This window comes from Emiliania huxleyi (assembly GCF_000372725.1).
Source record: "Emiliania huxleyi CCMP1516 unplaced genomic scaffold EMIHUscaffold_113, whole genome shotgun sequence".
NCBI lineage: Eukaryota > Haptophyta > Isochrysidales > Noelaerhabdaceae > Emiliania > Emiliania huxleyi.
In genome coordinates, this window is record NW_005201613.1 from 269,380 (window position 1) to 291,164 (window position 21,785).

General features: G+C 65.1%; 6 protein-coding genes across 6 annotated transcripts in view; 3 read left to right on the top strand and 3 right to left on the bottom strand.

Annotated features, from left to right (window-relative positions):
- The window catches only part of EMIHUDRAFT_109067 (hypothetical protein), a gene marked incomplete at both ends in the record, with an annotated part of 4,308 nt that extends 3,409 nt beyond the window's left edge, over positions 1 to 899 (top strand). The window contains one exon of the mRNA XM_005791420.1: positions 892 to 899. Coding sequence (XP_005791477.1) covers positions 892 to 899 — 8 coding nt within the window. The remainder of the gene's footprint in view (positions 1 to 891) is intronic.
- A 4,377-nt stretch (positions 900 to 5,276) lies between these two features.
- EMIHUDRAFT_361485 (Hypothetical protein) lies at positions 5,277 to 6,053 on the top strand (the record flags this gene model as incomplete). The annotated part of the gene is made up of 1 exon (XM_005791421.1): positions 5,277 to 6,053. A coding segment is annotated over exon 1 (502 nt), but the record flags the coding sequence as incomplete, so codon positions are not given.
- A 1,104-nt stretch (positions 6,054 to 7,157) lies between these two features.
- On the bottom strand, positions 7,158 to 8,727 carry ALDH9 (aldehyde dehydrogenase). Its single transcript, XM_005791422.1, has 2 exons — positions 8,336 to 8,727; positions 7,158 to 8,226 (listed from the first exon to the last, which is right to left on the bottom strand). Exons 1-2 carry the CDS (start codon positions 8,663 to 8,665, stop codon positions 7,378 to 7,380), a joined length of 1,179 nt encoding a protein of 392 aa, XP_005791479.1. The 5' UTR covers positions 8,666 to 8,727; the 3' UTR covers positions 7,158 to 7,377.
- A 523-nt stretch (positions 8,728 to 9,250) lies between these two features.
- On the bottom strand, positions 9,251 to 10,317 carry EMIHUDRAFT_439969 (Hypothetical protein; the record flags this gene model as incomplete). The annotated part of the gene is made up of 3 exons (XM_005791423.1): positions 9,981 to 10,317; positions 9,400 to 9,893; positions 9,251 to 9,263 (listed from the first exon to the last, which is right to left on the bottom strand). Coding segments are annotated over exons 1-3 (831 nt in total), but the record flags the coding sequence as incomplete, so codon positions are not given.
- Positions 10,318 to 10,555: 238 nt separating this feature from the next.
- Positions 10,556 to 11,476, top strand: EMIHUDRAFT_313041 (taurine catabolism dioxygenase; the record flags this gene model as incomplete). The annotated part of the gene is made up of 2 exons (XM_005791424.1): positions 10,556 to 10,843; positions 10,910 to 11,476. 2 exons carry the CDS (start codon positions 10,556 to 10,558, stop codon positions 11,474 to 11,476), a joined length of 855 nt encoding a protein of 284 aa, XP_005791481.1.
- Positions 11,477 to 20,099: 8,623 nt separating this feature from the next.
- The window catches only part of EMIHUDRAFT_109073 (hypothetical protein), a gene marked incomplete at both ends in the record, with an annotated part of 5,816 nt that continues 4,130 nt past the window's right edge, over positions 20,100 to 21,785 (bottom strand). The window contains 2 exons of the mRNA XM_005791425.1: positions 20,100 to 20,643; positions 21,558 to 21,631. Of these exons, the coding sequence (XP_005791482.1) occupies positions 20,100 to 20,643; positions 21,558 to 21,631 (618 nt within the window). The remainder of the gene's footprint in view (positions 20,644 to 21,557; positions 21,632 to 21,785) is intronic.

The window sequence follows — 21,785 nt, forward strand, 5'->3', positions numbered from 1 at the left end:
CCACCCTTTTTGGGTCTGTTGGACGCGTCCTAGCGAGGACCTCTCGTTCTGGGGCTTCTGGCTCGACGGCAGGAGCGCACGGGTCGGGCGGGGTCGGATGCTTTCGCCGGGCGTTCGGCGGAAGCTCGCCGCCACAGGGGCGGGGCATGGGGCCGGGCTCGTATGCATGGGTGGGCATGTGCCAGTGCGGCGCTGCGTGGAATCACGCTCGAGTGGATTCAAGATCAGGGGGCAGTGGGCTGGCGGGTGGCGTTTCGTATCGGTGGCGGGGCGCGCACACTTCATCGTTCATGGGGGGTTGTGTGCTTGTGTGGGCATCACTCAGTCGTGCTCCCAGAGAAACCTGCATGCTGCATGTGAACGGCACAGTGTGTGTCGTGTGAGGGGCGTTTCCGGCGGGGCCCCGGCTGAGAAGAGGAGAGGTATATATACTCTCTCCAGTCCACAAAGCGTTACAGGTGCCCCGCGCCGGTGTGCAACGGGCGGGCGAATGTGTTGTGTATTCTACATCAACAGATCGATTAAATTATCCCGAAAGACGTAATAATACACAGACGCTCAAGTCGTGCTCGACGCGGTCGAGGCTCGATGGATGCGCATGTGGCGCGCAACTCGCTCGATCGGCGACACACTCGAGAGAACGCATACATCAGAAAAGAGGCATTTCTCCCGTCCCTGTCTCAGAAGATCTCGGTCACCTGGGCGTTGGAGATGAACGAGCTACACAGCCCCGCCTCTCCGAGCCCTTTGCCGTTGCTGCACCGGCGCGTTTTGCCTCAGCAGGCACAGTCAGGGAAGACCGGGCAGCACCTAAACTCAGAGGCGCTGCGCCAGCCGTACTTGCTGATGGCACGCGTGACCACACACTTACAGGTCTTGCCCGGGCGGTAGGTGAATGACGCCATCTCCTTGTTGATGGCGTTCTCCACCTCAGTCACTTGTGCTGCGGCTTGTGTGAGCGACACTGCTCGGCGACTGCCGGCACACTGTGAGACCATGGGTGTGAGGTTAAACCACGCTCCACGCTACCAGCGCTTGGTCACATCGGCCCCGAGGTCATATCCTTCTCCTCTGTTGATGGTAACACTTGTCTACCGGCTGGAGCCGAGCAGGAGGGCTTGACGCACAACCCCTGTTCAACTCACCCTCCACGACACCCCGTACACGGCGCGGTCGTTGAGGAAGAAAAGAGCTCGATTTATTTTACTGTTATCCATGTACCAAGAAGAAAAAAAAACTGTTCAGTTTTACGAAAAAGGGAGCTACCTGCTCCGGCGACACTAGGGACTCGGGCCTGATCCCGCACAAAACATCTCCACACACTCTCTCCTCTCTATGACACGACTCTCCGACCTTGGGCTAGATTCCCATATTTCACCACAAGCGCCAAACTGCTTCGCCGCGCGCTGCTTACAGCGTCAAGTGCGGCCCTTAGCTGAGTAGAACTCGAAGTGGGCGTCGAGGGGGCCTATAGTAGAGTGTGAGCCCGCGCGCTGCAAAGCTCGAGTGTGGGCGATGGCGCGAGCTGGGCCATGTACTAATTGCGTGCGACTGTTTCTGCCGTCTTTGAGGGGGCGTGGGCGTAGGAGTGGTGCTCTGCTACCCTTGCAGCCGAGCGCCTTCTCTCAGCTCCATTGCCTCTAGGGGTTGTGGCCGTGGATTTGGCCCCCTAGCCCCCCTCTCCGAGAGCAGGCCTGTCCAGTCTGTGTGGGTGGGGCGCCGTCGTGGCGTGAATCTTGCCTGCCCGTCGTGGCGTGAATCTTGCCTGCCGATGTTGGGGTGTTGCCGAGGTGGCGTGTCGGGGTGTCGCCGTACGCGGAGGGTAGGCAAGCGGTGGTGGGGACGGGTTCCGGGGCTTTGTCGAGCGTGGTAGTCGCCTCTGGTCTCGAGGTGTGAATGGAGCTGTGTGTCAGCTCTGACTATCTCGCGTGATATCGGCCGCGTTGGCGGTTTCAGCGTGCTTCAGGCGAGGGATTTGGTTGGTGAGGGCGCGGGTGGAACGCGTCCGAGGGATCGCGGGCGCGGGCGAGTGCCGAAGGCGGTGTGGCGCGCCTCAGACCGAGGTCTGTTTGCGCCTGTTTGCGCCTGGTCGCTTGCATAGGGTCGATCTCGGCGGTTGAGTTAGTGTTGGCACCCCGAGTGACTGGCTTGATTGTTGGGCTGAGTGCGAGCCCTAGGGCGCCTCATCCGGCAGGCTGTCACTCGGCGGGGGTGGGGAACGCGAGACGGGGTCCATTTGTGGTTGGGACCGTGCGTGCGGGGTTGGGCGACTCGCAGCCGTGGGTGGGCACTGGGACATTGTTGACGCGCCTGCGGGCGTGCCTGCGGGCGCGTTTGAAAGCGCTGATGCGCCTCCTGCGAGCTATCCGTGGCAGCAGGAGCGCGGTTTTTCGTGAGAGGGTGTGAATCACCGTGTGTGCACCGGGCATTGGTGGATGGAGTGTAAGCGCGCAGTGAGAGGCGTGGTGAGAGGAGGGCGGCCATGCAGAGGCTGACTCGGGGATGCCTACTGGGATGGCGGCCGCAGGCTGCGGTGTGAAGGGCAGTCGCCGAACCACGGAGTCAAGGAGAGCCATAGAGCCGAAGAGCCACAGCAGTGGCCCGGCTGCCATCAGCAGCTGCTCTGCGAGATTGCATCTCGCTACTCTCGGTGAAGTAACTCTGGGTACAGGAATTGTATGCCCCTGCTGGCTGTGACCGGGATAGGCCCCCGTTGGCCCGGGGGAGCTGCGGCTCACGCCCAGCCCCCCGCGTGTCGTCGCCGCCATGAGTGCACGTGGAACCGCACAGAATGTGCGATTGGCACATGCTGGACCCGTTACCTCGCCTCGCGGCGAGGTCGGCGCGACAAACCGCAATCGAGCGGGCGCAGCCGCTACGATTGCGGCGGGCTGACCGGCGGTGAGCGCTGTCGCTGCCGCTCCGAGCTTCCCCAGAGTCAGCAGCACAGCAAGCAACCCGTGTACGGCCTCACGCACAGTGGAGGGTTGTCGGCACCTGTCGGCGCCAGTCGCCCTTCCAGCGCAGTGAAGCCGCGCCGTGTGCTGCTGCCGAGCCGCCGCAAGTCGGCTTTGAGGCCGACTTGTGGCTGGCAGTGGAGCCCTGAGCATGCTCGAGGACTGTGCCAGAGTTGAGGTACTGCGGCGTACATTGCTCAACACTGCGAACGAATTTTGACATGAGACCAACGCGCATGCGTTGGTTTGCAGTGACCTCGCCTGCGTCGTGCGACGCGGCGCGGACCAGGTGAGGCGATCGTCCGCCCCGACGGCGGGCCGGACGGATGGGTACGTCGTCATAGGGTACGCGACGATAAAAAAGATTTTTCCATGTACCAAGAAGAGAAGGAGGCTACGTCCTAACAAATAACGTGAAGACGCCAGGGAGGGATGGGTGGGACATGGACGCATGCCGAATGCGCGAATTGTTTTTTCTTGTCGCCGGCCAAGAGCGGAATGCGTCGCGCCTATAACGCGAAGACTGCTGAAGGACGCGCCGCGAGCCGAAGTATGCCCAACGCGGCACCACCGCCGGAGCCGCGCTCCTGGCCGACCGGCGATTGTGACGATCCCGACCCGCTCACGGCAGGTCCATTGCTGAAGCGTGGCGGCACCTGGCGGAGCTACGCGTACAATGACGGAATACACGGCAATTTCAGCCGAAGCCGGCCAGCTGCTCATCTGCAAGAAGGGCGGGCGCGATGCGTCGCTTCGATGCGTGGATCCAGAGGTTCTGCTGGCCGAATGCGAGCGGCTTGGGCTGGTCGAGGAGCTCGTTCACGGCGGCGATGAGGCAAGAGTCGAGCATCAGCTCGTTGCCACCACCAGCGGGGTGCTGTTCGAGATAGAGTTCTCGGAGGGCGTTCGGTTTACGCCACGGCTAGTGCCGCCGGGTGTAGCCTTTGCAGTGCCGGGTCCGGACGGGCCTTCGCGCCAGCTCACGACGCAGGAGGGGGACGTCGAGCTGCTTATCGACGACCCGAGTGACGAGGGCAACTCTGTTAGCTTGCTGCTTCGCAAGGAGACGGCCGCGGAGCACAAGGCGACGCTCCAAGAGATGGCCGACGCCGCGAAGCGCATTGCTGGCGAGGAGGCCGCGGAGGAGGCCGCGAGAGAGAAGCGGCGCGTTGAGCGGCGCGAGCGGGAGGAGGCGCGGAAGGCGGCGGGCGTCAAGAAGCGCAAGCGGCGGAGGAAGCCAGACAAGTGGTGAGACGAGAGTAGCGCGAAGGACTGGAGATCAGCTGAGGCCGTTCGCGGTACATCGGTGATCACATGGGCGCGACGGTCGTGGCGAGATCAGCTGATTATCGGCGCCCTTGGCCACCCGAGACCCGTCCGCAGCGCTCCCCACTGAGAGAGCTCTTGCACGGCTGAGAGAGCTGTGCCTGTGGGTTAGGAGGCTGTGTGCGCGTCCGCGCGAGCCATCATCTAGCAAGGTGTTAAAAGGTAAAACAGTGACACTCGCCGTCCGCTCCGGCTCTTTTTTCGCGCACTGCCGTTGCCGATTGTTTTTTCTTGTCACACACTCGCGCAACGGGTCTTTAGCAGGCGGGCCCCAGACAGAGCTCCACGGTTCAGTTTTTGCGATATCGAGCGAGAAGAGCGCGCCACTGCTCCGCTGCAGCTTCGCCCAGGTGACGTCAGAGCCCTAGAGGTGGCGTGGCTCTCCGGGCGGCTGCAGCTCGAGGGGCTCGGGCAGGTTGACCACCACGCGCATGGACAGAGCGGTGCTGAAACGCAAGCGACTTTGAGAGGTGTCTCGGGAACGTCGAACTTCCTCGATGACAAAAATAAAAAACAACGCCGAGGCGCACTCGTCGACTTTGACTATTATCTGTCCTCGGGAGGGCGGCGGCGGCCGTGTAGGGGTGGCGGCGCGCTCCTGGTGACAAATAGTCGCCGCACAGTGCAACACGGCTGCTCACACACCCAGCCGTCGTGCTCTGGTTCGCCTCTTAGATCGCCTCTGCCACCGAGATACCGAGGCCGAGGCGCACTCGTCGACTTGGGCTATTATCTGCCGCGGCGAGCTCCCGGTTGCAAATACGGGGCGGCTCGCGCCCCCATCCGCGCACCAGCGTGCCACTCTAGTCCCGCCTGCCGCCCAGATACCGAGGGCGGGGCGCACTCTTCGACTTGGGCTATTATCGATCAACACTTTCGATAGACCGAAAGTAAGATCGTTCGGTGCAGAAACCCCGGCCATGCCCATGTAACGCAATTGTGCTCGATTTTTTTGATTTTTTGGTCGAGAAGTGTCTCCAAGTCTTCTGGACCCATCGATGGCCGTCGCCTCGACGCCGCTCGTCGCGGCACCATCGTGCCCGGCCTGGGCGAAGCATCGTCGCGGGCGCCAGCCGCAGTTCGACGGCAAGCCGTGCGAGCCTGCCGAGGAGGAGGACATGTGGCTGTGCCTGGCCGACGGCCGCGCGCGCAGCACCGCCGACCTGAAGCGCCTGGCGACAGCCGCTCGGGTGCGAGCGAAACGAGCACGAGATGCAGCCGCCGCGAACACGCGCGATCGGCAGGCGCGCGACCAGCGCCGCCGGCAGCGTGAGCAGCACGACCGGCGCGCAGCGCCGGCGGTCGCCAAGACCGTGCGCCCACAACGCGGCCAGTGCGGCTGCCCGGCGCACGCGGTGTGCGGCATGTGCGTCGACCAGGGCAAGCTCGCCGCGGCCGAGCAGGCGGCCATCGACCTGGAGACGCGCTTCCACGCCTCGACGAACGTCGTCATGGACCTGGAGCGGCTCGAGGACGAGACGGCGGCGCTGCTGCAGCGCTGCGTGCACGTCTCCGACGAGACGAAGCGGCGGCTGCTGGGCGAGTGGAGCGACGAGCGCATGGCGCACGCGCTGCCGCTGCACGCATGCGCCTCGTGCGGCGTGCGGGACCCGTCGCTGACGTACACGCGGGTTGACGTGTCGGCGCTGCCGCGTACTGTGTCTGTGCGCGTAGCCGGCGGCGAAGACCAGACGCGGCACGTGTTTGAGCTCTCGCCCGAGCAGTGCGCTAAGTATCGAGGTCTTCAAAACAAAAAGGTGCGCCTTGCGTTTCCCAACGGAGGAGTTGCGGTGTTGATCGCCGCGGGAGCCCTCTTATTTGCCACCGGGAGGGCGGCGGCGGCGGTGTAGGGGCGGCGGCGAGCTCCCGGTTGCAAATACTCACCTCACAGTCCAAGATGACGACTCGCGCCCCCGTCCGCGCTCTGGTGTGTTGCTTGGGTCGCCTCTGCTGCTGTGTCTCTGTCTTAGCCAGATATCGAGAGCGCGCGACGACAACCAACCCTAACCCTAACCCTAACCCTAACCCTAACCCTAACCCAGACCCTAGCCCGAAGAACCCAAAGCATTCACCGAGAGCTCGTGTCGACGGACCGCTGATTCCTCCATTTGGTTTCGGCCCAAACCGGGCCATTCTCTTAGGAGCTGCACAACGGCTTGAACTCTCTGACCCTAACCCTAGCCCTAACCCTAGGGCTACAGTACCCCATCGCAGCAGCGTCGCCGCCGCTGCAGCGTCGCCAGTGCAGCGTCGCCAGTGCACAAAGCGCAATGGACCACAGGTCTGCACTCATGGCACAAGCTCACTGGTGTGAGGATTCATTGCCACTGTACAAGGTGCTGTGCAGCACCTGAGGGCTACCTGAGTACTGCCATGTTTGCTACATCAACAGGGGCGCAACTGAGCTGCAACTGAGCTAGAACTTGAGAGGCTGCAACTGAGGGATGAAAGCACTGCCAGCGAAGTTTGATTGCTGCTGCAACCCTGAGTTTCTAACTCTGTGACTCCAATGGGTCTACCTGGTACGTCTCTGCTGTGTTAGGATCATCAGAGGTGTCGAGCGGTGTCGAGCGGTGTGTCGAGCGGTGTCGAGCGGTGTCGAGCGGTGTCGAGGGGTGTCGAGGTGTCGAGTTTGGCACCTTGACCGGCGAGCGTGGTACCAGCCGAGATGGTGTCGAGGGGTGTCGAGGGGTGTCGAGGGGTGTCGAGTTGGCACGGGGTGTCGAGGTGTCGAGTTGGTGTCGAGGTTTGGTGTCGAGGTGTCGAGGCCAGGGCTGGCCAGGGCTCAGCTTTGTACCCGGTCGCGCAGCGCCGCACATGCGCTGCGCGCGTCGCGTGCCCCCACTGCAACATCAGGCTCGGCCCGATGTAGTGTTTTTTTCACTCTACACTTTTCGTTGCTACACCGTCTCTCAAATCGAGACTCACGAGAGATGGGCAGTCTCCGATAAAGCCTACCCGCTCTAGCTGGCGCGCGCAAACTCGTCGAGAGAAGGACTCATGGAGTCGAGACGACTGGGACTGCCGTGCCGGGTCGCTGCCAACGCGCCAGGGGGCACAGAATATGACACACGTTCTACCCTCTGCCTCGGGCTCACGCCAGCGGGTCGTGCTTGAAGTGGACTCCCTTGAGCCGAGTGAAGGCCTTGAAGCCGTGCGCCGAGAGGCTGGCGCCCTTGCCCGACGCCTTTGCGCCGGTCCACGGCAGCAGCGGGTCGAGGTAGTCGCACCGGTTCATAAAGACGGTGCCCACGTCGACGCGCGCCGCAAAGGCCTCGGCGCGTTCGACGTCGGAGGTGAAGATGCAGGCGGTCAGGCCAAAGGGCGAGTCGTCCACCGCCTCGGCCGCCTCGGCATCGGAGGCGACCTTGCACACGCCGAGCACGGGCCCAAAGGACTCGTCGCGCATCAGCGCCATCGAGTGGTCGCAGCCGTCGAGTAGCGCCGGAGCGAAGAAGCGGCCGCGCCCCGTCGCGGGGCACGCCGTCTCGACGCCGCCGCACAACAGCCGCGCCCCCTTGGCCGTCGCGTCGAGCACCTGCCCGCGCAAAAAGGCGGGCGCGGAGGGGAGAGCGAGCGGGCCGAGGCTGGTGGCGCCGTCGCGCGGGTCGCCGAGCCGGTACGCCCTCACGAGCTCAAGCGCACGCGCCACAAACTCCTCGTGTACCGTCTCGTGCACAAAGACCCGCTCGATGGCGCAGCACGACTGCCCGGCGTTGTAAAAGGCGCCGTCGACGAGCGACGCGGCGGCGGCGGCGACGTCCGCGTCGGCAGCCACGTACGCGCCGTCCTTGCCACCCAGCTCGAGCGTCGTGTCGATGAAGCGGCGGCTCGCGGAGGCGTGGACCGCGTGGCCCGCCTTGACCGAGCCGGTGAAAGAGACGAGGCCAATCTGCGGCAGCTCGATGGCCGCGTGCACCGCCTCGTTGCTGCAGGGTAGCGCCTGTGGGGAGGGGTGGCGAGAGGGCGGTGAGGCTTGTGGTGGTGCGGTGAGGCTTGTGGCGGTGAGAGGGCTGAGGGCGCGACTAGAAAGGGCCCTCCAACGGGCTCGCCTGCACGAGGCCCGCCGGCGCGCCGGCGGCGGCGAAGGCGCGCTCAAAGGCGTCGGCGCACAGCGGCGTGCGCGGCGAGTGCTTGAGCTGCACGGCGTTGCCGGCGAGCACCGCAGGCACCACGCAGTTGACGGCGGTCAGCAGCGGGTAGTTCCACGGCGCAATGGCGAGCACGACGCCGACAGGGACCTTCTCGATGCGCCGCGTGAAGCTTGGCTTCTCGGGGAGCTGCTCCGGCGCGAGGGACGCCGGCGCGAGCGCCATCATCGCCTCGGCGCGCTCGCGGACCCCGCGCACCTCGCCGCGGCTCGCCGCGAGCGGCTTGCCCATCTGTGCCGTGATGTCGGCCGCGACCCGATCCACGTCCGCCTCGAGCGCGTCGAGGAACCGGCCGCACAGCTCCACTCGCTCCGCGACCGTCGTCTCCGCAGCCCACTCGCGCTGCACCCGCGCCGCGGCGACCGCCTGCGGGTCATAGGCTGAGGCTGCCGACTGCTCCTGCCGACGTGTGCGTGTGCGTGGGTCCTCTGAAGGCTGCCTGCGCGACCGCCTCCGACGCCCCGAGCAGCCGCACTCGCGCCGCCTCGGAGCCGTCGTACGGGTTGTCGACCACAACCTCTCCCGGCCTGGCTGCCGGCGCGCCCAGCGGCTTGCCCAACCGCCCCGCCGCGCCGACGAGCTGCGAGCCGGCGAGGCCCGGCGGCGGGTAGCGTGCCTCCGCCCGCGGCCCGCGCACGTGGTCGAGGTCTCGCCGCCGCTGCGGCAGCACGAGGTGCTGAAGCCAGTTCGCTATCTCGCGGGCGCGGCGCGCGGGGTCGATGACATCGTCGCCGACGGCGAGCCGGCGCCGCAGCTCGAGATTGGACGGGTCGGCGGCGAGCGCCTCGAGGTCGCGCGAGTAGCGGAGCAGCTCCTCCTCGCTCGAGTACTGCGCGCGGCGGCAAGAGGCGCGGCGGTGAGAGACGGCGTGGCGAGGGGTGGCGGTGAGGGGCGGTGAGGGGCGGCGGCGGCGGGGAGGGGGGAGGGGGGGGGGGGGGGGCGCTGAGAAGGAGGTGCCGCCGCACCTCCCCCTGCTCGACCAGCAGGCTGCGCGACGCCGGCAGCCGCATCAGGCGGGCAATCTCGCCGAGGTCAAGCTCGGGGTGGTACTGGACCGACCAAAACTCGCCGCCGTCGATGCGGACGGCGAGCCCTTGCACCGGCGTGAAGTCGTTCGACGCGAGCACCTCCGCCTCGACGCCGGGCCTGCACACGGGCGCCGCGGCCCAGCTGGCCGCGACGTGGTCCGTGTGCGCGGCGCAGCCGTCAAAGGTCTGGAGGCAGCCGTCAAACATCGGGTGGCGCCGCCCCGACCGAGTGAGGGCGATGCCGCGCGCGATGCCGTGCTCGCGCCCCCGCGGGTTGGGCTCACACGGGATGCCCGCCGCGGCCGCCGAGATCTGGAGGCCCCAGCAAGAGCCGTACTGCGGCACGGCGGCCTGAAAGCAGCGGCGCGCGAGCTCGATCTGGCGCGTCACCTCGGGCTTGTCCTCGTGGATCGTGAGCGAAGACCCCGTCCCTGCGCCACCGAGCGTGCTCAGGCGAGCGAGCGAGCGGGCGGTGGGGCGGGCGCTGCGAGAGGTCGGAGGGCGGGCGCTGCACTCACATACGACGCCGTCAAAGCGCGAGAGTTCGCCAACTTCAGCGAGCTCTTGCACCGAGTCGGCCGGGTGGCAGTACGAGAGGCGCAGCTCGTGATCTTCGGGGCAGATGCGCGAAAGCAGCGCCGCAAACGTGTCTGACGCGGTTGTGCAGCCCGCAGAGGTGAGGCGCTCCCGGCCCGCGCGATCATCTGCCTCAACGATGAGCAGCCGGAGTGGTGTAGCGGGCGTTGAAGTGGCAGTGGTGGCGGCGGCGGCGGAGGACCTGGCGGAGAAGGCTCGCCGCGGCAGCCGAATCGAGAGCGGCGGCCGCCGAGCCCGCGGAAGCATTGGCCACGTCGGCAGATATCGAACGGAGAACAAGGGGGGTACGGAAGGGGGATATGGGGGGATGGACGTTGGAAATCTGGGCTGGGTCAGATTCCTGAACTAGATTCTCGGATGCTGGAATCTCAGATTCTCGCTTTTCAGATCATCTACAGCGCCCCGCCCCCGCCCATGTTCATTGGCAAACGAAAACTTGTTCCCCCAGCCCGTACCCCCGCTGCATTTGGCGAGCGCCACCTCCTCCCTGGCGACGATGAGGGCGCTGCGAGGTGTCAGCCGCCGTCTATCCACGCCGGCGCTCAAGCCACCGTCCGCCCACGCGCTCGGCTGGCGCGTCACGCCGGTCGCCCACGCCCTGGGAGCCGAAATTGAGGGCGCCGACCTCTCTCACATCGGTGCCACCGAGTTTGCGGCGGTCCGCGAGGCGCTCCTTCAGTACGAGGTGATCTTCTTCCGCGATCAGGCGTCCTTCGATCCGGCAGCGCACCGCGCGCTCGCCCAGCTCTTTGGAGGCGTGCAGACGCACCCCGCATACGCCACCGTCGAGGGCTTCCCAGAGATCACGATCCTGGAGAATGACCGCGAGCGGCCGTCGCTGATCGAAAAGTGGCACACCGACATGACGTTCCGACCGCGACCGCCACTCGGGTCGATCCTGCACGGCATCGTCATTCCCGACGGCGGGCGCGGCGACACCGAGTTCCTCTCGATGTCGGCGGCGTTCGAGGCGCTCGAGCCGAGCCTGCGGCGGCGGCTTGCGGGGCTCGAGGCGGAGCACTCGTTCGAGCACGGCTTCAAGGAGAGCCTGTCGCAGCCGGGCGGGCGCCAGCGGCTGGCGCAAGCCCTGGCCGATAACCCGCCGGTGACGCACCCGGTCGTGCGGACCCACCCAGAGAGCGGCCGGCAGAGCCTCTTCGTCAACGGGCTCTTCACCACGCGCATCTTGGGGCTCGGCGAGGGCGAGTCGGCGGAGCTGCTCGGCTTCCTGCAGGAGCACATGGAGCAGCCGCGCTTCCGCTGCCGCTTCCGCTGGCGCCCCCACTCGGTCGCCATCTGGGACAACCGGCTGACGCAGCACCGGCCGGTGAACGACTACTGGCCTTCGCACCGAAAGCTGCAGCGCATCACCATCGACGGCGACCGCCCCTTCTACCGCGCCGCGGAGGCGGCCTAGGAACGGCAGCGGGCGGTGTTCGTAGAATCGTCGTAGTCTACCCTGCGCCCTTGTGGAGCGCAAGTTGCTTCATGCGTAGGTGTCGGTTTTCTTCTTTGGTGTACCTGTGCTAGTGCCATGTCCCGTGCAATATGGATCAAGATTCTTTGAAAAGCGTCGATTTTTGCCAAGGGAACTATTTTTAACACCATTGACGTGCATTTCAGCCTGCATTTCCAGCGAGCAAAAAGGCCTAGGGAATTGTTTTGAAAAAAGAAATCAAATCGGGCCGACACGACTCGGACTCGCCTCCTGCGCTGCCGGGCTCCGGGCAGGATGTCCAGCGCGCTGAATTTAATCGCAAACAACCATCCACTGCGTCGGCCGTCCCATTCCGCCGAATCGCTTCGCACGCTGCGACGCCCTGCGGCGCACGGTCGTCGCTGGAGCGCAGCCGCACCCCTTGAGACACAAAAGGTGACCGGCAACCTGGTAAATTCTAGCTTGATTACCTGGTTATTCTTGTGAGAGTTGTATCAAAAGTAGCCATAACAAAAAGAATACAGTCCGTGACTCCCCCCTTCCGTCAGCGCGTGCAGAACAAACTCAGCTCAGAAGTGTCTTTCGAAAAGACAGTCGGCCCATTGGGTCCAGTCTGTCTACGCACTCGGCTGGCGAGCACACATTATGTGCCGGTAACCATAGCCAACCTGAACTGCGTTCGCATTTGGGCGGCCATCGCCACACTCCCTAGCTCAACTGTCGACCCTAACGGGTCGCCAGCCGATCGTCATCCATGAACTACGTTACAACCGTCGTCGGGAGTGCAGATAGCCTTGTCATCCCAATTTTTCGCAGTGTACGTGAAATAGGTATTGCTTTCTTCAAAGAATTGTTTGAGGGTTGTGGCTGGTCCAGGCCTATCCCAACCCTCTGGGAAATAGGAATTGATAGCGCGATGCATGTTGTTGACAATGCCCCTGTCCTGACCCATGTAATAAGATTGAGGATCCGCCTTGCAATATTGTTGGTCTTCACACAATGGCTTCAGGTTTACTTTCGCGCATTCGTCAATCATGATCTCGTCGAAGCCGAGAGCTCCTGCGCAACGGTGTGGGATATTTGGATGTCGCGATGTGTATCATATGAGCGTCATTTTGTACCCACCCCCCCTACTTCGTGGGGACCCCCCAGCCGGTTCGTCGTCGGTGGTCTGCCCCCGAGGTGGACCGGACCCCCCCTCCGGTCGGTCGCTCTCTCGGCGGCGTGAGGTGTGACGACCGACCCCCCCCTCGGTCGGTGCCCATGCCGTGAGCCCCTCAATCAAACGCACTTGTAACCAGTGGTGCTGTCCTTGCGGATAGCTGGGATCAGCACGAGTTCGTCTTTGGAGGGCTGGGACTCGCGGTGAGCCATTTTGGAGCGACTCGGAGCGCAAGGCGGCAGCGGGGCAAAATCGCCTGTCAACAAGCCCGAAGAAGAAAAACGCGGCGAGGCAAGACTGTCAAAAGGATCCAGAGAGGAGTTTCGAGTAATGCACATCACGTATCACCTCTCCAGCCTGTCCAGCCTTGGCTCGATCCTGCGTGCGTGTTAGAGAGGCGACAAACAGTCAGGCCACGACTGGACCACCCGACTTATGGCGCGGTGGCGCGCCGGCTGGACCAACTATATACTTCGCCTGGGTTACGCTCAGACCTCTGAGTACAAGATGCGAGCTTGCGCCGCCGACTCTTCCTCTTGGACCTGCGCAACTTGGTCGCGCGCCGACTGCTCCTGCTCCTGCTGCTCCGCCTTTGAAGAGGAGCCGCGGGGCTGCGTCGTTCGAGCGAGGGCGGTGACGCGGCGCACGCGCGACTGAGCAGTCTGCTTGGTCGCGCCGAGCGCCTGTGCGAGGAGGGCGTGCGACACCTGCCGGTGCGGATCCGCATGGCAGCCGACGGCGAGATCGTTGTACAGCCCATCGGAGATCAGGTCGCGTGGCGTCACCTCAAAAAAGTGGCCGAAGATGCAGCCGCCGCGCACGGCGTCGTTCTCGTGCGCCATGACGATCGGCAGCCTGGCGCTGCGCGCGGCGCGCACCTGCTCTGCGAGCGCCTCGGCGCCATCGCCGGCCCACGTCGATCTCTTCAGGTAGAGGAGCATGTGCGTCGCCTCGTCGCCGCCTCGGCCGCTCGCGCGCGGCAACGAGGAGAGGCGCGAGGGCGTTGTGTCGGTGACGGAGATGCTGCCAGCCACGGCCGCCGCAACCGCATCGGCGAGATCGCGCGCCCCGTCGTTCAAAGTCGAGGCCCAGAGAACCACCGGCTTGGGGAAGGCGAGGCCGTCAACTCGGAGCTCGCCCGGGATGCACAGGGGTAGCTCCTTTTCGCCCTCGTACTTTGGCGTCTTCAGCAGCAGCGCCTCGGCGATGACCTTGAGCGAGACGTGCTGGAAGTCCTCGATCCGATGCCACACCACCATCGGCCAGCCGGCGTCAAAGATGGCGGCCTGCAGCTCCTCGGGGCACTCGGATCGCAGCTCGGCGAGCGTGCCTCCGCCCTTGTCCGGGTCTGCTTCGTGGACGAGCACCAGCGGCTTGCCCATCTCCAGCGCGGCGCGGATCTCGCGCAGGCAGTTTGTCGAGCGCAGGTAGCCCCGCGACAGGAAGCAGAGCACCACTTGTGAGCGACCAATGTACGCCTCCAGCTCTCCGATGTTTTTGAGGTCGTCGATGTCCAGAAAGATCTCACAGCCGGGGAGGAACTGCTGGAGCTCGTTCTTGATGACGGCGACGGCATCCTAAGGAAGGTGAGGGCGGGTGAGTCCCACACCCATTGAAGATGGGAGGGCGCGGGGGGCAAGGGGGTGTCAGGACTGGTGAGGCGATGGGTTGGCAAACCTGCCCCGTGCTCCAGACGTGGCTAAGGAAGAGGTGCCACTGCTGGCCACCGGCGAGGGTGATGCCGTCGCGCATCGGCTCACGGCCTGAAGAGACGAGCCGCATGGTAGGTGCCCTCCGGGCGCTGACCACCGACACGATAATGACGACCAGCGAGACAGCGAGCATGGCGGCGGTGAGGACGATGACAAATGTCGTGGCGCTGATAAAGCTCTCAAAGCCAACGAGCTTATAGCACATCTTGTCGTCGTACGTGTTGCTTTCGCAGAGCTGCAGTGGGCGGGGACGGGCGATGAGACTGATGAAGGTGGACGGGAGAGAGAGTGGGAGAGTAGAGATCACGCACCTGGATGACCACCCCCGCGCAGAAGCAGCAGGTGAGCATCAAGTTGGCGACGCACGCCAGGTAGAGGTCGTCTGAGCGCCGGTAGGGGCGGGCGAGGGCTAAGATGGTCGCAAACATGGCCGAGACGATGGCGGCGACGACGAGGCGCTGGAGCTTGACCGAGCCGTTCTCTCGATCGATGAAGAGCACCATCGAGGTGAGAAAGGTCTTGCGGGTCAGGTCGATCACCTATTCTCAGACCCGTGACGCTCTCACGAGAAATGTCAAGCCTCCCTTTTACTGTGCGCCGCCGCACACCTCCCAGAAGAGGAAGCTGGCGGAGTAGTCCCGCCAGAGGAAGCTCGTCGCGGTAGTCAACGGGGTCGCGCGCTGCGCCGTTACTGGAGCTCGGACGCGGAGCAGAAGCGCCAAAAAGCTGACCGGTACGAGTACAGGCCAGAGGCCAAAGAAGGACCAGAAGTAGGCGCGCAGCTCGCTCGAGCCGTCCTCCCAGTCGGGACCCGCGTTGCACTTGAGCGAGGTGTCGGTGAGCAGGAAGCTGATCCGCGTCTCCAACGCGTCATCGTAGCCAAAAGACTTGCACAAGATGGCGCCAAAGATGGAGCGCGAGACGGAGGGCAGGACCAGGTAGAAGATGAAGATGGCCCAATAGAGGAGAAGGCCGAGGGTCTTGCGGTCAAACGCCCCCCAGAAGGCCGAGCGAGGACCGGCGCCCGTGGATAGGTTGAGTAGCACCGACCGGGCCAGGATGGCGACCGACACAAAGGCCACGGCGACATACGGCCAAAGGCCCGCGATGAGCAACCGACTAGCCATGCTGCCGAGGCAGCTGCCAGGAATGGCGAGCTCGAACACGTCCAGACTGAATGCGTTCAGCCAGCTTGTAAAGCGCTCATTAAGGCGGACGCCGTACACGGCGCCGAGGGTACTGCTCACCTGGTAGAAGCTCACGATGATCTTGAACTTGGGCTGCAAGCCAGCCTCGTCCGCCCGGCGCCAAAGCCACCGGCGCCGGATCGCGGCGTAGGTGCCGGCGAGGACCGCAAGCGCGCAGGCGGAGACGAGAGCCACCACGACGGTACGCCCGGTCGACGGGCAGGCGGCGCACTGCCCCTTGGCGCGGCTAAAGTACTCTGAGGGAGCGACGCACCCCTCGCAAAGGGGGCCCGTGTGGCCCCGGGTGCAATAGGGATCGCTTCCCTCTTCCGCATTGCGAGGAAGCTGCAAGCTGGCTCCGACGCCAGGGTCTGATCCGATGCACGTCTCTGAGTCGCATGGGTAAAGCTCCGAGGTGCTGAGAGAGGCGCGCCAGTAGCCGGGTGGTACACCGAGCGACTCTAGTGTGGTGCCGGTAGCATTGCATGTGGCGTACGGCGGGCACGGCTTGCATTGCTCGGTCGGGTTCTGGAAGATATCGGCTGGATCGGTGGTCGCGTCCCGGTAGTAGCCCTCCTTGCAGAAGGAGCAAGTGGCGTTGCCGCTCTCGCTGCTCCGCGGGAACGGACAGGGGACGCACTGCGAGAGGCCCTTACTCGCCGCGTAGGTGCCCGCCTCGCACTGCTCGCATGAGTGGCTACCTTGACTCGAGTAGGACCCCGTGGGGCAGTCCGTGCACTCACTCAGCCCGGGCTCGTCGCCAAACGTCCCTGCACGGCAGCTCGCGCACGTCTCGCTGCTGTTTGCGCCGGCGGTCGGGCTGGAGGTTCCGGGGGGGCACTGCTGACAGGCGTCGGGTGAGCTGCTTCCCGTGTTCTCGTTGTAGCTCCCCGCACGGCAGGGCGTGAAGCCGCCGCCGAAATTTTCGGTGTCATCGCAGTATCCACCCGCGGCACACAAGTCGCACGACGTCTGTCCGCGCTCCGCCTGGAACTCGCCAGCAGGGCATTGCACGCACGCAGCCTGGCCGGTGAGGTTCTGGTACTCCCCTGCGGCACAGTCGAAGGGCCGGACGGTGCCTTCCTTCGGGCAGAAGCTTCCCGCGGGGCACTCGGCGCAGCTGGTGGCGTTGAGCTGATCGGCGAATGTGCCAGGAGGACACGCGTCGCAGGAGCGGACCGCGCCGGCTGTGGACTGGCTCGTCCCTGGGGAGCAAGGGATGCACGACTCGGCACTGGCTGCGCCCGTCACGGGCATATAGAAGCCCGGTGCACATGGGAGCGGTTCCGCTGTGCCCAGGGGACAAAAGTAGCCTCTGTCACATGGACCGACGCAGGTGGCTTTGTCGAGGCCGCTCGTGTCCCCATAGTAGCCAGCGGAGCAAAGGTAGCACTCGGGGGCGCTGAAGTCGCCTTCGAAGGCGCCTTGGCGCGGCATCCAGCGGCCCAAGCGGCACTCCCAGTCTATCGGCGAGTCGGTCTGTATCGTCTTGCCGTCGCCAGCGGTATTGCCGGTGAAGGAGGCGTCGCGAATCGAGGAACCTTGTTTGAGTTCTGCCAGGAACAGCACCGAGCCTGAGATATCCGCTCTGTTGTCGATGAAGTCGACACCCGCGATGGAGAGGGACTCGATGTCATACGCGGCGACGACGCCGCCGTACTGCGGTTGCGAGGAGAGAGCGGCGTGAGGTCAGCCGTGGCCCGTATATCTCGCCCTGTGCTCCAGGGAGGCTAGCTCTACGCGGCGCACAGAAGCAGAGCAGTCCCTCACGGTCGTGTCGATGATCTCGACGTCGCCTGCGCCGTTCGCGTTCACAACGCCGCCGAGCCCGCCCGCCCCGTTGACGAGGGTCAGCCCCCGCAGGGTGAGGCTGCAACGGCCCAAGAGGCTAAAGAGCCCGGTCTCTCCCTGGCCGTCGAGCGTCGCGCCTTCGCCGCTGCTCGCGACCGTCACCTTGATGGTGGAGGCGCAACTGATCTGGCTGAACAGCTTGAAGTGCGCACTGGGCGGCAGGTAGATTGAGACGTCAGTGGCCGCCTGCGTGATCACGGAGCGGAGCTCGGCCTCGCTCGCCGCGGAGACATCGAAGCCAGGGAAGACTGGAGGCAGCGGCGGAGAGCGAGGCGGCGCCGGCGGTGGAGGCAATGAAGGCGGCGTTGGAGGCGGCGAAGGCGGCGAAGTCGGCCGGGTCGCCCAGCAGATCTGATGACGGCAGAGGGAGAAGAGGCGTCAGAGAGGAGAAGGAAGAGGAGGCGAGAGAGCCCAGGGGGCGCGCCTTCCAGCCCGAGCTGACAAAGTCATCCGATCGCAGCGCTCGCTCCGCCCTCGATCGCCACTCGATGACGCCATCCCCAGGCACCATGCCCTGCGGCCCCGAGGTGCCGCAGTACTTCTTCCCGTTGACGGCGAGGTAGTCGTAGTAGCAGTCATCCGTGGGGTCGCCGTTGCCATCGTAGTCGGCGTAGGGATATAAGTCTCCCTCCACCTCAAAGGCGACCGTCTCCAGCTCGACCGGCGGCACGCCGCTGATGGTGCACTCCTCGTTGATGCCGTAGCTGTTCGGGTAGTTTGGCGACGTGGCGCACGAGCCGCCGTCGGTGAGCGAGCACGGGCCATCGACTTGAATTGCCTGCGCGCACGCGCCTGGGAACTGTGCCGCAATGAGTAGTAGCAGCAGCGTAGTGAGCACGTCGCGTCTCGATGAGCGACGCTCTACAACGCAGCTGCAACACGCAGCGAGGAGTAGCCAAGAGCCCACGATCGTCAACAGCAAAAGTCGCAGCGCTGCGCTCTCACGCCGGTAGCGCCGGTTGTGAATCTCCTTTGAGCGGCCCGCTGTGTCCTCGCTGTGGACGCTCACCTGGCACCACCAAAAGCATGCTGGGAAGCGCAGTGTGGAGACGTGTGGAGCAGAGGGATGGGTCGAGTCGCGGGCGTGGCGGCGCATGGCGGACACCTGATCAAAGATGCCTTCCTTGCAGCCACTCTCGAGCCGCGGAGACGAGTCATCGGTGCAGGAGCTTGCCAGGTCTCCATCCGTCCGCGAGCTCTTCGACCATCCGATCGGCGTGGGCACCGCCGCTTCAGTTTGGGGTTGACTCAAACATCCTGGGTTTGGGGTTGACTCGAACATCCTGGGGTCGGCGAGCCGGGTGGAGCGGACCTCCGTTGGCCACGCTGAGTTCCTCAGCGAGGTGCCGATCGGCTGATCGATGGCCCGTTCACTCTGGAGGAGCAGGCAGTGCTGCTCCGCTCCTCCCGCTCGCCCGCTGAGCGCCGCCTTGGTCCTTGACGCATCGAGCGGGGCGAAGACGTCGATGGTCGACGCCTCAAGGGTCTTGCGAGGGGTGGTCACCGCAGTCGGCTCGCTCTTGACAAATTCTTGCCTTGGGACTCGAGAAGGGTTCACCAATCTGTCGATCGCCAGCGTGCACTCACCGCCAGCGTGTGCAAGAGAGACGAGAGGAAGAGAGAGGTTGACGAAAGCTATCGGGCACGAGATGATAAACTGTTGTGTGGCCGCGGCCGCGCTGAGGACGATGACGGCGGCGCTCATTGACAAGAGGAGAAGCGCGCTTTGGGTCAATCCTTCACGCGCCGCGATCAAGACGGCCGCGATTGCTGTCACGCTCCTTTTTTTATTCTTTTTCTTTGTTTTTCTTTTAGCAATGGCTGCAACAGCCAGCCTACACAATGGGTGGCCAATGGCAGGAGTCTGCATGCAGGACTTCAGTCACTGGCGCGGCCCCGGCCACGCACGGCCAGCCATGTGAGTCCGCGAGAGCAGCTGCTGTCCTGCTGAGGCTCTTCTTCCCTGCCTGCCTGTCTGCGCCTTGGTTGCGGCACGACGTTTTGTCCTCCCCTTAGAGATTTTTTTAGCAATAGGAATCATTCTGCTACCTGCTACCTGCTGTCCATCCCTCACGATGACTTGCCAGAGAGCTTGATCGACACATCGCCGCCGCCGTCACCGGGCTCATCGGCTTCCGAGTCGCTCAAGCGACAGCGAATGGCAATCGATCCGGGTGCTGGACGCCGCTTCTCAGTTTTAGAGATACCGCATTTAGAGATTACTAATTTATTCACGCGGGCTGCGGCGAGCATGTGCGGTGTGACCCTCGAGCCAACCCGACCGACCCCCCCCCTCGGTCTGCGCTCCAGCCTCCACTGCGCTCCGACCGACCGGACCCCCCCTCCGGTCTGCGGTCTTCCGCGGCCGCCGACCGGACAACCCCTCTGCGGCCTGCGGTCGGTCGGTCTGCGCTGGGCGCTCAAACCGCGAAGTCGGCCTGTTCACCACAAGATATGACGCGCATATAACGGTGAGGATATTTTGGATGTCGTTGTGCGCGTGGCACACAAACTCCGGGTAACCGCTTCATTGTAGAAGAAGACCACGGTAGGAGATTTCTCCGCGCGCGCCCCCGGATCGGGGCACCCCCGACCGCGACCCAACTCTCCAAGACAAGCCGTCGTCGCAGCCACACGAGCCACCCCCGCCGCAGGGGCCCGCAGCCGGAAATCTCCCGCGCTCCTCGCGCTCACCACTTGCCCTTGCCGCCCTTCTTCTTGTTGGACCGCTTGCTCGAGGCGGCCGACGCGGCCGCCGCCGCCGCCTCGGCGCGCGCCTCCGCCTCGGCCTTGGCGCGGTTGCGCGCCTTCTCCTCCTCGCTCAGCTCCTTGACGTTGGTCGTCGCCCGGTCGTCGACGCGCGCGGCGCCCGAGGTGGAGCCCTGCGGCCCGCGCGCGATCCGGTTCTTGTCTTTCTTGCGCGGCCGGTAGTTTGAGCGCTCGCGCTTCGGCAGCCAGCGCTCCGGGTCGGGCGGCGGCGTCTTTTGCGGGGTCTCGGGGTCGAACCCCTTGGGGTACCGCGGCTTGGAGCGCCTCGACCGCCTCTTCTTCCGCAGCCGCCCGCCCCGCGCCTCGCCACCGCCGCCCGACCCGCCCTCGCCGCCCGCCGCCGCCGCCCTGCCGGAGTCGGCGGGCGCGGCGTCGGCGGCGCGCTTGGCGGCGCGCGGGAGCGTCGCCTGCTCGAGCGCCTCTGCGTCGATCGGCCCGCCCTCCTCTTCCTCGAGCGGCGGGCACCTGCCGCAGTAGGATCGATGAGTCGGTCTACCGGATTGGGTCTAGGGGCACGCCAATCCGACAAGGAGAGAGAGAGAGAGAGAGAGAGAGAGAGAGAGCCGAATAAGAAATACTGACCGCGTGGGTGCGGCGGGCCGAGAGCCCAGCTTCAGCCCAGGAGAGGCGGGCAGAGGGGCGAGGCGAGGTGAGGCGCGGCTCTCGGCGGAGCTCAGCCTCCTCTCGGCTACTCTCGGCACATGAGCTCGAGGCGCGAGAGGCGGTCGTGCGCCGCCTACGAGGAAAGGCGAGAGGGCGAGAGCCTCAAGAAACGACTATCTCCCCATCTCTCCCCATATCTCCCCATGTCTCCCCTTTCTCCCCATGTCTCCCCATGTCTCCCCTTTCTCCCCATATCTCCCTATATCTCCCGTTCCGCGTCTCCGCACCGCGAAGGTGCTTTCCCAGGAGGGCATCGAGGTGGCGACGGTGCCGTCCCATGCCCCCCAAGGAGGACAGGTGTGGGGAGGTGGCGGCTCACTCCCACATGAGCATGGCATGTGCATGCGCATGTGCATGTGCATGTGCATGTGCATGCGCATGTGCATGTGCATGTCAGCAGACGATGTGGGCGCGAGCTGGAGACGAGCTGGAGATGAGCGCAGGCGAGGCGCGGTGGGCGGAGGAGGTGGGCAGAGGAGGTGCGCCGGCAGACCGCTCTCGGACGCTCTCTGGCCCCCCTTCCCCGGCGGCGCCTCTGCGTCGACATGTGACTCGGCAACCACCAGCGCGGCGAGCGCGGCGGCGTCGCGCGGCGCCGCCTACCCGTCAGAGATCGTTCTTGACAATCAGTCGCACGAAGGAAGCGGCGGCGGCGGCGGCGGCGTCGCGGCGAAGCCTCAACGAGGCGACGTCGCAGCGCGGCCGCCTCCGCCCACCTTCCGTGCCGCGCGTAAAACTGGGCGCCGGAGCGCAGCAGCGCAAGCGGCGCGGCCTCGGCGGAGAGGGCCGCCTACAGAAGCGGGGACGCCGCGCTCGGGAAACGGGCGTGTGGGGGGTGGCCGAGTCCCGCCTCGGCGGAGAGCCAGGCCGCCTCGAGCGCGGTCGACGCGGCGTCGACGTCGCCCGTCCGCTCGTGCAGCGCGACGAGGGCGCCTGCGGGACGC

Bases quoted from the DNA above. Each gene is read 5' to 3' on its own strand.
- ALDH9 (XM_005791422.1), bottom strand. From the start codon at position 8,665: ATGGGCAAGCCGCTCGCGGCGAGCCGCGGCGAGGTGCGCGGGGTCCGC. The intron at 8,227-8,335 runs GCGAGCCCGTTG...CCCTCCCCACAG, and splicing joins CGCCGGCGGGCCTCGTGCAG to GCGCTACCCTGCAGCAACGA.